The sequence below is a fragment of the Paramisgurnus dabryanus genome, chromosome 14 (assembly GCF_030506205.2).
Source record: "Paramisgurnus dabryanus chromosome 14, PD_genome_1.1, whole genome shotgun sequence".
Taxonomy (NCBI): domain Eukaryota; kingdom Metazoa; phylum Chordata; class Actinopteri; order Cypriniformes; family Cobitidae; genus Paramisgurnus; species Paramisgurnus dabryanus.
Window position 1 is genome coordinate 27,673,968 of NC_133350.1, and position 15,693 is coordinate 27,689,660.

The 15,693-nt window shown below is 38.1% G+C and overlaps 1 protein-coding gene across 1 annotated transcript in view; it reads left to right on the forward strand.

Annotated features, from left to right (window-relative positions):
* Positions 1-588: 588 nt before the first annotated feature.
* The window catches only part of pde4cb (phosphodiesterase 4C, cAMP-specific b), a 79,841-nt gene continuing 64,736 nt past the window's right edge, over positions 589-15,693 (forward strand). Inside the window, exon 1 of the mRNA XM_065241846.2 lies at positions 589-1,031. Within this exon, the coding sequence (XP_065097918.1) occupies positions 823-1,031 (209 nt within the window). The 5' untranslated portion in view covers positions 589-822. The remainder of the gene's footprint in view (positions 1,032-15,693) is intronic.

A 15,693-nucleotide genomic window follows, 5' to 3' on the forward strand; every position in this document is an offset into this window, starting at 1 on the left:
GACAAACCCAACTGTTGGTTTAAATTATCTTAAAAAATAACGATAAAATAAAAATATATTTGTAACCCTAATATCCATGACCATCAAGTATAGAAATCCAAATGTTGCAACCTAAAAATCTTTATATTTTACCAAGGCTTTGTTTTTTAGGAATGCTTGAAACCAAACCGATCACGAGCCCCATTCATTTATCTTTTTCACTACTATTGAAGTCAATGGGGCTCATGATTGGTTTGATTTCAAACATTCCTCAAAATATCTTCCTTTGTGTTCATCAGAACAAAGAAATTAATACAGGTTTGTAACAACATAAGAGTGAGTAAATGTTGACAGAATTTAATTTTTTGGGTGAACTATCCCTAAGGGCTTGAACCGAAGACTTTGTTTGCTAACTCAATGCTGGACCAGATAAACCAGATGAGCTACATGAACATTGGTATATGCAAATATTTTCATCATCTATCAAATCACATCACCTTTGTTTAATGTTTGAAGCGTGTAATATATGGGAGTGAAGTGCCTGGTGACGTCACGTCATCACGTCGTTCGCCTGGATCTTTATAGAGCGCGCGCTTTACTTCAACCGGATACAAGACGCGACGCTGCCCTGCACGTTTCGTCTTTATTTTGCTCTTCATTACTGCTTATTTTTCAGATAGCGTATGAAATCTCTCGGTTTTCTTCTGCACTGTTTAACTTTAATCAAGCAGTTTTGATTCTTCAGCATGTGAAGTTGAGCGCACTGGTTACAGCACCAGTAAACGGTGGACAGAGGATACCTGACTGTAAAGTTTACCTCAGAAAAGACAAAGCTCGAGATTTATGATGGAGTGCTCGGCATTGAGCAGAGAGGGAGCAGGTTTGGCCAAACCGCCCAAGCATCTGTGGAGGCAACCTCGAACCCACATCCGGATCCAACACCGGTACCACTCCGACAACGAGAGATACCTGTGCTGTAATAAAGCCACGGAGAAAAAACGACCGGGTCTTAGGAAGCCACGCATGTCCTGGCCATCGTCTTTTCATAAGCGGTACATCTTACTTTAAATTGGTACCAGATATTGATTAATGCAATCCGGGCTAGTTGTACAACTGCAAAAATGATAGTTTTCTCTCGCATGTTATAGTTGCACGTTAGGTGTTCTGGGAGCTTACCTTAGCCCATAAAGTTGTGGGTTCGAATCCCAGATAATGCACATACTGATAAAAATGTAATGCATTGTACTATTGCAAATGGATAGTTTAAAGTGTCGAGGATTGGGATATGTTTATGTTTACTAAGTTATAATATATTTTATAATAGACTATTTTAAAATATCTGTGGACTGAACAGGTGATCACAAATACAGCTACTGTATATTCTGACATTTAACACAAACAGCTTCGGGGCAAGGTTGGGTAGATTATTGCTTGCTTTGTGTTAAATGTTTATTAATTTATCTAAAAAAACTTCCTAAATGAAGCCAGAATGACCATAAATCCACTTCACATGTTCTTTAAGCAACACACAAACAGTGCATTTAATGTAAAGCCCTTTAGATTTAGCCTGTATTATTCTTTAGCAGTCACCCACACAAGCGCTTTCTTAAAACACAAGTGCAAGTTGTGCACAATGAGATGGCCAAGAGATGTTATATTAAAAATAGCTGATGGTAAGGCAGCGTATGGCCCGTGAGCACTGATTGTTTGCCATTGAGGTTTGAATAAAAGCTGAATCACAGATATAGTCAGAGGTAGGTGTACTAAAGTGACTCACAGCTCTTCAACTTTCAGTTGTTTTTATTTATTTAAACTTTTACTTTTTACGGTTACTAATGCTATTGTGCATCAGTGTATGAATAACATTTCTGTGTGCCATCAATATTTTCCCCATATCCCATATCAGCCTTTTGTGCAATGGGGCAATTTTGTAAAGAATTGGAAATCAAATAATCTATCACAGTCTTCCTGCATTAGACATCACAAAGCAACACCCAGGAAAAATTCATTGCATTATATTATGACCTCTCATCCGGCATGTAGCGTCCTCTGGGATCATTTAAGTTAATTTGGCTTTCTGTTATTTGTTTGATGGAGCAGGATTCCTGTGTATTTTCCCATTTGTAATAGCATAAGTCATTGTTGGTTTGGTTCAGTGAACAGCTTTTTTAAAGTATTTAGTCTTGTCGAGTAAAAAAGGAAATGAAAAATGGAGCTGCATGCACCAATTACAGGGCTGAGAGCATCAATGGCAAACTGTGAAAATGAGCAGATGTGTTCTGTCACAGCACCTCGGTGATGAATTCATGAAAAGTAGTTCAAACGCTATGAATATATTTACAACTTTATATCATTTTGCACTGCATCTGAATTTATGGGATATTATGTTGCCAGTTTGTCAATTTAAGAAAGTTTTGAATCAGTAGATCTTTCCTGGAGATGGTGTGTGGGGCTTAGTCTCAATCTGATCTGAGAACATTTGAATTGGTGTTGGTGCTGGAGGGTTTGAGAAGAAAACTTTCAAATTGATCAGACCTTCCCGAATCAATGTGAGAAGTTGTTTACCATTTCGTTTTGGTTGCTATGAACTTTCAACTAGAAGATGAAAAATCTAACAAATACAACAGGTGCATACTACAGATAATGCAGGGGAAATATACATAATGTACATAAAGGGCATTTTTATACAAAGGTCAAAAATATTTTAGGCGTGTTTGACAAAATTACTGTTTTCTTGTTCAGGTGTAACCCTGTTTAAAGAGCAACCATACTTAGGCTATGGCCACACGAAGCCGGTGCATTCCCTATCCGATCATTTTTTTCCCTTGCTCTAAAAAAATGATCTGTAAACACGAAACCACTGAAACCGACTGAAAGCGGTGTAGTATATATGCCGGACCAGTATGGGGCGCTGTAATTCTGCCACAGATATACACTATACACGGAGAAGAAGACTTTGAACGTGCGCATAACCAACATATGGGCTGCGTCCGAAACCGCATACTGTATAGTAGGTACTGAATTAGATGAAGTACCTACTTACTTGGCGTTAAAACAGTAGGTACTGTATAGTATGAATCCGGGTAGTATGAATGAGATTCGGACGTACTACATCCGCCATGTTGCTACATCACGTGACATACGTCGTCATCACGTCATGTCATTTCAGCGCGAAAACAGCCGCGTGCCTCTTCTTCTTCGTTGGATAACTCCTCGTCCGGGGCATCATGGGATAGTGAAGCGTCCATCGAATGCACACTGCAAAATCTAACCGGAAGTAGTAGGTCATCCGGGTACTTTTCGCATACTGTTTTTCGAATACTATGTATTCGGACATACTACTCGCCTCGCCTACTGCTTTTCGCGTACTATATAGTATGTAGTAGGCGGTTTCGGACGCAGCAATGGTGTTGTCCATTATTGCTTGTCACCACAATTGCATAGAAGCAATAGATTTTGCTGTAATAAAGCTAGTAGGCTTTAGTAGCTTCTGTAGCACGAACACAATCACGTAGTCCGCCGTTATTGTTGTTGCTGTTACGTGTGACGCTTCTGACACGTGATGTGATGACGTTTTCGCTTCACAAAATATACGGATTGGCTGTACAGACGAAACCGCAAGGGTGTTGGTTTCAGATTTATCCACTTTAGGACCCGGTTTAAAAAAATAGCGGATTCAGTCTCCCAAAACACCGGATCCGTGTGGATGAAACGCCAATACGATAACAAATTTATACGTATACAGTGATACGCGTCTCCGTGTGGACAGCCCCTTAGCATATTGCATAAAATAGGATATTTAATTAAGTGACAAAATATTAAAAATCCCTGTGGGTTTTTCTGAGTTTCTCCATCCTGTAGTGTGGATGTGCTGGATCCAGCATTCACACTTCTGTTCTCCGGACATCTGTGGAAACAGCTGTCATTTACACATTTAAATTACGTTAAGGTGGTGTCAGCTGGCTAATGTTGAGGATGTGTTCAAAACATATTTTATTGCTTTGTTGCACATGTAGTCTAGTCATCAAATCGTTTTATGAGACACATGCTCTGTTCAAAAGCACAGTGAGCTCCCTACAAAGGCACAATCCTGATGTTGGTGCCTCCAAGGTATCAGCATCCTTATTGCCAAATTCTAATACGTGTATTTTTTGCAGAGAAAGCAATCCCAGAATGCATTGCATTCTCATAAAAAGTTCAGTCTGATTAAGTATAAATTTGTTTTTCCAATATTTGTATGTTTATGGAAATTTAACTATACTGGAAATTGTGTGGCATGCAGACTTTAAAGGATTAGTCAATTTTCTTAAAAATCCAGATAATTTACTCACCACCATGTCATCCAAAATGTTGATGTCTTTCTTTGTTCAGTCGAGAAAAAATATGCACTTTTAAACCATAACTTCGCATCTGTCTCCGGTCCTGTGATGCGCCAACGCGACCTCACGCAATAGGTCGTCACGTCAAGAGGTCACAGATGATGTATGCGAGTTACGCCCCAGTGTTTACAAGTGTGGAGAAAGAGAACCGTTCCGACGTTGTTGTATGTTGAATGATACAAATTAATGTCTTTTATTGTTTAAAATGGTCCGCAAATGTGTGCTTCATAACATGTGACCTTTCTACGTGAGGTCACGCAATTACGTGAGGTCGCGCTGGCTCGTCACAGGACCGGAGGAAGAAGAGAAGTTGGGGTTTAAAGGTGCATATTTTTTTATTTTTCTTGTCAAAAATGACAATCGTTTCACTAGATAAGACCCTTAGGCTTCGTTTGGGATCGTTTAGAGTCCTTTGAAACCTTTGTTTGGTTAAGTGTTAAGTGTTGGGGTCCAATAAAGTCCATTAAAATGAGAAAAATCCTGGATTGTTTTCCTCAAAAAAAAAAAAAAACACAATTTCTTCTCGACTAAACAAAGAAAGACATCAACATTTTGGATGACATGGTGGTGAGAAAATTATCTGAATTTTTTTTTAAGAAAATGGATTAATCCTTTAACTCACCTATGAGGGTCCTTCTGGGTTGGCATTCTTGACTATTACTTTACTAGAACGTTTACTACTTTACTAGTTATTTTCAACCCAGCATTGGATCAAAAAGGGACAAACTCAACCGTTGGGTCAAATTAACCCAGAAAATGTTTATATTTGACCGTTTTGCATAGGGTAGGTTTATTCATTTTTGACCCAGCGCTGGGTTGAAAGTGATTCAGCATTTTAAATTCAAGTGTTCAATTTATCATTATTCATGTTTTAAAACAATCTCATTATCACCATTTTTCTTCATTTGGGTGCTTTAGTTCTCTTTCCAGACAAATGATAGGTCATTTTTTATCACTAAAGTGCAGATGATATTTTAATGATAGTATGCGGAATTATATTAAACCAGAGTCCATTTCTTTTCCACTTACATTGCCCCCAATATTCCTCACTGAATTCCGATTTAATAAACCATTGCTTCTGATAGCGATGTGTCCTCAAGCACAAGCAATATATATATATATATTTTTTTAGTTTGGTAGGAAAATACATTACAATCAGTCAAATGCTGTATGACATGTATTTTGCTTTCAAGAACCTCTATTTTCGTGTCAGAAAACATGCTGGGGTTCTACCCTCCGGGGCATGGTACAGACTGCGTTGGAGAAAAAAGTAAAAATTATATCCACTCATTCAGATCAGACCAAGATGTGCTTTAGCAAGTCACCCACGGGATAAAAAAATGCAGCATAAAGTTAAAAAATACTTGGTTTGATCTGTGATCAGTTGACCTGTGATCAGTTGACGTAACAAGTTAAAATTGTTTAACTTAATTTGTTAAGTTAAAGCAACATAAAAAAAATATTTGACGAAAATGCTCCATTTTTACAATGCAAGCCACACAGAATAATGCTTAAAGCTCACACTATACATTTTTGACTTATATAAATTCTGATATAATAACTACGTCACCCATAACTGAAATGTACAGACCCAAGGAGCATCTGAAAGACTACCAAGCTTTTTGAGAGCAGAGGGAAAGAGCTTTCAATGTCGTCTGCCCCACTAAAAGAGGGCCATTGTGTCCTTTTACAAGAGTTTTTAGCGAGACCATGTTGTTCTTTTGAAAACAGGATTGGATATCATAGAGCGCCATTTTCTAATAGAATAGTACTGAGAATATTATGTTCTGGATGAAACTTAGTAAAGGAATCATGGTAGATGCATCATTTGCAGTCTTAAATATGCTATCAACAGACTTTATTATTGCCTACATTGTCTGCTGGCTGTGTTACTGGAGAAATGCACTTTTCTGTCATTGACTGAATATCTGTCATTATCTGTCTGACTGCAGTGGATTTTCCAGACCCTGCAAGAAAAGTCCTGGCTGTTTCTTCTTTATCTGTGTCTTTGTGTCCAAGAAGTTTTACCTAATTATTTGCACGTTTGTATTGCTATGAAATTGCCTTGCATTTTTAAGCATAGAAGTATTATTAAATAGTTTAAATTATTATTACTCTTGCATATAAAAGGGTTAGAAACCTATAACCTTAAAGTCCCCATGAACAGGAAGCCACAATTAAGTATTTCCGAGTAAAACAGAATATCACACGTGGAAAATGTGTTTTTCATTCTGAATCGATTGGATCTAGAAAAGTAGTCTTTTATTCAGAAATGGAACTTGCAGCAGATTAATCCTTTAATCGCATACGGTGACAGAATGTACTGAATTAGATGAAGTAGCTCTTCATTGACTGTTAAAACAGTACATTCTGTATAGTATGGGTAATCTAAATAAAATGTAGACTTTCTACATCCACCATGTTAATACATCACATGCGAGTTGTGAGTTGTAACGTGGATGATATTAAACAAGCGCAATTTAACCACAAGGATAGACCCGCGTTACTGCTATCTGACATTTTTAAATATGACAATGGCTCTCCTTCTTCTTCTTCATGGGGTGACTCCTCTCCCAACGAATGCACAATCCAAAATCTTGCCAGAAGTAGTTTGTCATCCAGGTACTTTTTGCCTACTGTGTTTTTAGAATTAGGGATGTCCCGATCAGGTTTTTTTGCCCTCGAGTCTAAGTCCGAGTCATTTGATTTTGAGTATCTGCCGATACCGAGTCCCGATCCGATACTTCTATAATACATAAAAAAAGAATAAAGAAGAGCGAAAAAACAGAACCAGTCCAGGATGTTCCTTATGTCATGCCGCACGCATTGCTGTTTCTGTGTGGAGTCAAAAGAGTCTAACTCTGTGCCAGCGCATAACTACAGATGTGTTAAAAAATAATGAATATATACTATATATGTTCAGGGGTTAAATTGGGGTTTGTTTTGTGGGGAGGCTCTGTTAGGAGGGAGGGTTCGAGGGGTAACATGTTTAATCCTGATGACAGCAAAGCCACTGGTGTGTTTCAATGACATTTTGTATCTCTGATAGGATTTTATAAGTTTCAGTTTTAAAGCTGTGCCACATGTTGACCCAAACTTTAAAACCTGAACTTTAAATTATGCAAATCTATGAGTCTGACACCCTATATGCATTTGGTGCACATGTCATTATGCACAATTGATCAAACTTTGAATGAAGTTATAAGACTTAACCTCCTTGACTCATTCTAGGCATAAGATAGGCTACCCAAAAAGACTCAATTAACAAGAAAAACAACATACTGATTCAGCAATATATCTTATAAATTAGCCATAGAGATTCCCTAAGCTGGTCAGCAGTTAGTTATCAAATACCTATAGTTAGGTCGTGATTCATTTGTATAATCAAAATACATTATTTTATTAAACTATACAATCAGTTGTATCCAGTTATCTAGTTAACATTTTGTAATTAGATGAGTGACATGGCTATACATACTTTAATACTTTGTTTATAGACTTCTATTAGGTTTTTTCGACATGGGCACCATTCTTGCCTCTCTTTCTCTCTCTCTCTCTCTCTCTCTCTCTCTCTCTCTCTCTCTCTCTCTCTCTCTCTCTCTCTCTCTCTCTCTCTCTCTCTCTCTCATCTCTACAGTAATGTCAAATGATCCTGCGCGAATGCGCGTTCTTGAGGTTCTGAGTGAGACGCGGAACTGCGTCTGAGCACATGTTGACAATAACGATCAACGCGTCGTTTAAATGAGCGGTAAAAACGCGGTTTTGTCATGGGTTCCTTGCACGCACGAGTGTGAAGCCTATGAATGAAAGCACGTCAATAGGCTTGTTCGACTTCATGCGGCGCCGCAACAATCGACAGCCGGGTGACGTCAAACTACCGCGAGAGTGATCCGCGAAATCATACGGAGGAGTTTGCTTTTTAAATCGTTCTCGCGGAACTTTGACGTCATGCAGCACCACAAGAACCGGCAGCCGGATGAAGTCGAACAAGCCTATTCTCTTCAGTTCACACGAACCAGCGCAGCGCGTACACTGGCGCGGAGCAGAGCGAGAACTTAATGGATTTTAAACCCTGCATATGTATCCGAGTCCTGATCGGGAGGTAACGTCTGATTCCGATCGAGTCTGAAACCACGTGATCGGGGCCGATTTCCGATCACGTGATCGGATCGGGACATCCCTATTTAGAATATTATAAATGCGGACATACTATTTACGAGAGATGGGCACGTGGCATCGATGATCGATCACGAAAACGATGATCATGTGGGTTTATTTTTTTGTGTGTGGTTATGAATGTCATTTGAATGTCTAGTTAGCATTACAAGCGCATTAAAGACTGGGTGCGTGTTTGACGTTGAGCTACGCAAACCGGTGTATGACATCACATCAGTATTGTTACCACGCATGATTCAAAAACAAACAGATAAAGTCCACGGACCCGCCAACCGCGTAATAATGTGAAGCCAAACACACCTCACATCACTTCAGTAGGACGAAAATACAGTCAGTCAGATGCAAAATGAAAGTTCTCTCATATCATCTCATATTTAAACATCAAATGTCAAGAGATACCAGAGAGCCATACGAGCATTACATCTTGAAATTGCTAAAATGATAGCAAAAGCTGCTTAACTCTTTCACCGCCAGCGTTTTAAAAAAAAGTTGCCAGCAAGTGCCAGCGTTTTTCATGATTTTCACAAAAGTTTAATGTCTTCCAGAAAATGTTCTTCTTTAAATATATAAACATACAATATACCAAATGAAAGAACAGACCCTCTGCTTTCAAAAAAAAAAAAAATGTTTCATCCTACCTTCAGTAGTTCTTTCGTAATCAGCTTTTGAATATGGGTAGGTTTCTGCAAAAACACCACATTTTGATAATTCCATTTTTGTGACGGACTTTTCATAGAGATCCCATTCAGAGCGATCTTTAAAACAGACACGGACATGCAGCCGCTTGCCATAGGGCAATACTTCCGGGTTAAAAAAGTTGCGGAAGGGTGCCACCTGGTGGATAATAGCGGTATTGTGGAAAGACAGAAAAACTCGTCATTGGCAGGGAAGCGTTTTCTCTTGATTGACGAGATATCTCGTCAATGGCGGGGAAAGAGTTAAAAAGATTTAATTCATTAATAATCTAGTATGTGTTCATTTTTCTGTCATAGCTTCTTCAAAATTAAGTTTTATTTGAGTGCTTTTAATTAAAATATTTTCACTATGACGTATACGCCCCGCCCCTTTGATTGCCCCGCCCCCCAGTAATTGAGTACTCGTTCTTCAGACCTATGGAATAATCGAAATGAAAAAATGACATAAATGCACATCCCTAGTATTTCACCTATATAGAAAGTAAGTAGGTGAATTTGGACGGACTATAATAGTTGGAGGGGGGCGGGGTTAATGGCTGCTTTGATATCATCAGAGAAAGATCACCACAAGGGGGCGGAAGTACATTTTCAGATTTTGATTACATTTTATGACGGCACATGAATTTATCCAACAGTAATGACCCACGCGGATAAACTGTTTATAATGAACACTACAATATTCCATTAAAAGATAAGAATAGTCAGTTTTGATTTCATAAGGACTTTAAGTAGGCCTACACAACTTTAACCTGTAACTGAGCCCAAACCATTTGACCGTTTGAAAATCCAGACTCACCTTGTGTGTTTTTTTCTGTCATTCTCTCTCTAAAATGTGTGACATTACATAGCATGTTGTATTTTAGATTGACTATTAAATGTGAATTGTATTTTGCTATCTTAAAATAGCAATTAATGTAACTTTAGCAAAATGTCTCTACAGGGCACCTTAACCCTTGTGCATCCTTGAGGACATTTTTGTCCTTTTCAGTTTTGTTTTTTTTTTGATAACTTTGCCTGCGTTAATGCTAACTGCATAAAATTTGCCACAGGTGTGCATTTTTATTGGAATTTTAATATTTGACCTTCATTTCCTTTAAAAAAATCTATTTTCTACAAGGTACACAAAATACTTCCTCTCAGAACCTTTTGGACAAAAATGTCCCCATTGAAACCCATTAAAACTGCAATTTTTAATCCCGGTGCCATTCAACTATAAAATGATGCAATCTTTGTTAACAGGCTTTCATTCTGTTGGCAAGGCTTCAAAATTTAAATTTTTACTATTTTTTACCAGATGGTGCCATTTTTTTAGGTTTGGCATATATAGCAAATTATCGCTTTATTGTTGTTTTCTGCTTATGCATATTATAGAGCCATTTAGATATATTACGAAGCTATAATTGTGTGAGTGTGTTGGTATGGATGTCAGAGTGTGGTTTGTATGTGTGTACTGAAAATTGTATGTGTATGTGTGTGAGTACCTGGTAATTATCACGTTGTGGTGACCAATTGTCCCCACAAAGATAGGAGTACCAGTATTTTTGTGACCTTGTGGGGACATTTTGAGGTCCCCATGAGAAAACAATGTTATATATCAAACAGAATGATGTTTCTTGAAAATGTGAAGTAGTAGAAGGGTTTCTGTGATGGTTGGGGTTAGAGAATGGGGCAGGTAAGGGGAATAGAATATACTGTATGGTATAAAATGCATTACGTCTATGAAATGTCCCCACAAAACATGGAAACCAGAATGTGCGTGTGTGTGTGTGCGTGTGTGTGTGTGTGTGTGTGTGTGCGTGCGTGCGTGTGTGTGTGTGTGTGTGTGTGTGCGTGTGTGTGAGCGTATGTGTGAGCGTGTGTGTGTGCGTGTGTGAACAGTTTGAATGAAAAAAAATATATTGTACTGGATATCACAAGACCGCTGCAAAGGAGGTGTCGTTTTTGTTCATAAAAAACAACAGTGGCATTGTGTAAACAAACCAGCATTTGAAGGGTTAAAATTCTGAATTTAATGAATGTTTGGTCATTGTGATTAGAGCTGATGCTGGTTAAAAAAATGGCATCAGTGAAAGTGGAAAAAAATATAAATCTATAATATTTTTATGACACTTTTTGGACATGGACATTTTTGTCCCCTGTGAACCTATGTGTAACTTTTTTTAAATTGATGCACAAGGGTTAATAAAAGTCAGACTGTAGGTTAAACAGTTATGAAGTCACAATATGTGACTGAATCAGGATAATTTCCCTGCGTCTCATACATGTGTGCTATTCGATCTGAATGAATGTTTTGTGCTGACAGCTCTGCTGTACCACTTTTCAGTTTTGACCTTTTATTTCTCCGAATGAATGTGAGAGGGGACATTAAGATGGATTCGGAGACGTCAGTGATGTTAAATTACACTTTGGTGTGCATACAGTACACATTTACAGACGCTTGAGCACCTGAACTCTCCTCCTGTCATATTCATCAAATAATAACCCAGATCTAATTTAAATAAGGTGAAGTGTTTTTAAAATGATTGCTCAATTTTGTCAAGTGGCCAGATAATTCCATTGCTGAAAAAATACGATGCACGAATCCAAATTATGGCCATGAATTGTTTTAAAGGCTTTCTAATTCTTAACGGATGTTTCCGGGGACACTAACCGAGCGTTTGCCAGCTGGCTCCGGCACCACGGCTTACGCCCTCCGATCTCGCCCTCTGCCCTCCACATGGTGCCTCATCTGTGAAATGAAACCCATTTCTCATTTCAGAGGAGAGTAAGGACGGGTGGCTGTCGCCACACACCTCTCTCCGTCTCCACAGACCATGAGGAAAGTGATGCCCAACTCATGTCACGATCAAATCTCTGAGCACCGTCTGGTCACTGAGGCCAGTTCACTTGACCCGAAAACACTGCAATATTATTAGAGCATTAATTCTGTCCATAACCCTAGTTACGCACGGCAGCAATATCTCTCCTGCTTGTGTCCACCTGAACATGCTGTGTACCCTGTGGATTTCTTCAAAGCTTTGATCTCAGATCTTAAAAATGACGCCTAAAGCCATATTGGCGTCTGGACATATGTGACTCTATTTTAAAGTTCCATAATTGCATCATGGTGACTGAACTGATATTTTGTAGCTCTCAACCTCTCATATAGGAGCACCTGCCATCCCAGTACTTTCATAAGAGATCAGATTGCAATCCCATAATGCCTTTATTCTGAAGGTTATGGAGTACAGTAAGAGTTCTTAAAGGGACAGTTCACTAAAAAAATATAATTAACTCAACCCATCAAAGATGTAGGTGACTTTATTCTTCAGTAGAAAAGTATTGATTTTTTGCTAATAAAATGCAAGTCTGCCAGTGCCAGTAGTCGAACCACAAAATTAATACCTGCGGCTCCTGACAATATAGTGAGGTCTTACGATGCCTCAGGCAAACATTCCCAATCCCATCGGGAATGTGATCTTCCTGTTAAATGAATGATATATATTTGGTAAGCATGCACATAGACCAATCATTTTACTTTTTAAGACCTTAGTAGCTGCCGGACCCTAGTTTCTTGTACAAATCTTTTTTTCTTTACTACTTAACAAACAATGTCACCTACATCTTGGATTAAAGAGCACCTTTTGTCCGATTCACGTTTCTACATTTCTTTTGGTGTGTAAGTTTGTATTAGTACATGTTAACCATATTCAAAAGTTACAAACCCCAAAGTAAACGATGACACAAGTTATCGTCTCCAACGTAAATCTCTTTTTTTGGACTACAACAAACACACAGACTGTAGGCTACGGTTTACTTACTAGGACTGGTGATGTAGTAAAGACCGACATTATCATAATTCCTCCCACTTTGAATCACAGCCTGTAAATTAATTCCGTTTAGCATTGCATTGTGACCGAATCTATCAAGCATGGTAAGGAGCTCCATTTATGAACACCAACTACTGCCACCTGCTGGTACGGGAGGTTATCTCACACAGGTGCAGAACAGACGTGTCACTTGATGGCCATGTGTTTGGTGTGTCAGGGCACTTTGGACCCAGAGGGATTCAGCACGTGGGCAATGTGAGCTGACCTCACAGTCTGTGCTACTTTATTAGCGTTGGTTTTGTCCTACCGGTAAGGTGACTATAGGGTTTGTTTGCATTTAAACAATTAACGTTCAGGCTAGGCTAAAAGGTGCAGAACTCATTCTGTGTGCAGTTTAGAGCAAACAGAACAATGTTTAGCTAAGCCATCATGCCAGATGTTGAGCTGAGGATTGGTCAATCACTACTGGTGTTTACTGAGGCAACTCTCACAATTACTAAAGCTCATAGTTAGATTTAAGGATTTTTGATTATTAACACCTATAACCTTTGGCTATCCTACTGAAAACAACAACTAAAACAGGCATAGCCTTGAGAGTTTCATCTTTGAATCCAAATACAATGACTTCAGTTTTGTGTTTTTTGAACTGGAGAAAGTTTTGACACATCCAACTGTTAATGTCATCAATGCACTGGCATAGGGTGTTAATGGGGCTGTAGTCATTGAGGCTTAGTATAGATTTTGGTGTTATCTGCATAAATGTGGCAAGCAATTTGGTTATTTTTCATTATTTGGCTAAAGCCGCTTTTCCACTGTACATGACATTCAGACACGACTGTCATAAATTTTAGTTAAGTCTTAAATCCGTGTCAACTGACAACACAAGAGAGAAACTCATTCCAGAGCCTTCAGTCTAATATTCGCCATAGTGAAATTAATTAATTAATTAATGCAAATAAAAGAAACAATAAACAGATAGGCTATGCATATATGACAAAAACACCATTTATTTTATTTTATTTATTTAGTTATCAGGGACATTGCACATTAATAAAACATTTCTGTAAATGCACCAGAATTAGTCAAAGGCTATTTTTCATCTGTTGTCCCTGGACAGATTGTTATAAGTCACCCTAAAAGGAAATACAGTTTACAAAAAGTCAAAACACAAACAATTAAAAGTAAATAAAAGCATCACAGAAACCATTAAATATACTTATAAGTAATAATAATAGCAGATTAATAGCAGGGCTGCTAGCAAACATTTAAAATTTTAATGTTGAAAAAACTGAGTTCTAGTTAGCCATTTCTTTAACTGAACCTTAAATGAATCATAAGACTCGCAATCTCTTATATTCACTGGAATTGTATTCCATTGTCATGCAGGTTTAACAGAAAAGGCAGACTGACTTAAATTACCCCGTCTCAAAGGAATAATGCAAGCACATCTTAATGCACCTCTTGTAGGACGATGGGCAGATTTTCTAATGCTAACTAATAGGGATTGGGCGTCGTGACATCATTACTTGGCATGGCGGCCATGTTGATTGCCTCCTTTACTGCTACTCGGACTACTGCGTGCTGTTTATAGATGTACTCCTTCTCATTCGTGTGTCTTAATTAGATTAATTTGGCATTATTATTTCAACCATGCTAAACCGTTGCTGTATTAATAAAAAAGTAACACATTAAAAGTAATTAAAAATGACAGATAGGGACAACTTCATTATGTTTTATTCAATGTAGGAAACCAAACATTAACCTCAACCCCTCAGTAATGTGTATAAATGACATATTAATGACATTTATATATATACATACGACAGTGAAACATCTGAATATTAATTTATATAGCTTAGGTCAACATTGAACATTGAAAATAAGGGAAATTTCCCAGTTTACTCGCCCAAAAAACGGGAAAATTTCACCATTAATCTTTCTGTTGCTTTCCCTCTGCTGACAGCAAAAATTCGTACTACAAAACTGCTGCATTAACAAAGTGAGTAGGTCGTACGTGACTTTGCTTACAGATTGGCATAAAATCGTGCTCTCACAACAACCACGCTGTTATCTTAAAAAGGCTCTTTAGTCACTCTTTTTTCATATGGATCCAAACCGTTAATAGTTCAGATTTTGTCCCTGGCATCCTATTTAAGGTATCCCGATAAATTCCACATCCTTTTCAGGATTTTAACAACTTTTTTCTTTCTTTTCATTCTCCCAACTCTGCTGCTTCTCCTCGTTCAACTTGCTGTATGTTTACATTCACGAGGCCATCAACATGGCCGCCACGTCCCAGAATGCAACACAGCACCCAAGCCCTATTACTAAGAGGGGGAGAAGATAAGCCATGAATGATCTTATAACTAAGGGCAAAAATTTGCGAACATAATCATATTATCCCAACTCAACAAATCATATTTTTTAAGTATTAAACAATTATGAAAATATACAGATTTCTTATCCAATACTTTAAGTGTACGTTTATACAAGGACTTTAATGGTTTTAGAGTCATTGAACTTGCCTGGGACCAAGACTTTAAACAATAGGTCACACACACTAAAAATGGCTGGGTTATTTTTGACCCATAATGGGTAAATATTGGACAGAACACGTGCTGGGTTAAAATAACCCAATGTTGGGTTGTTGTTATG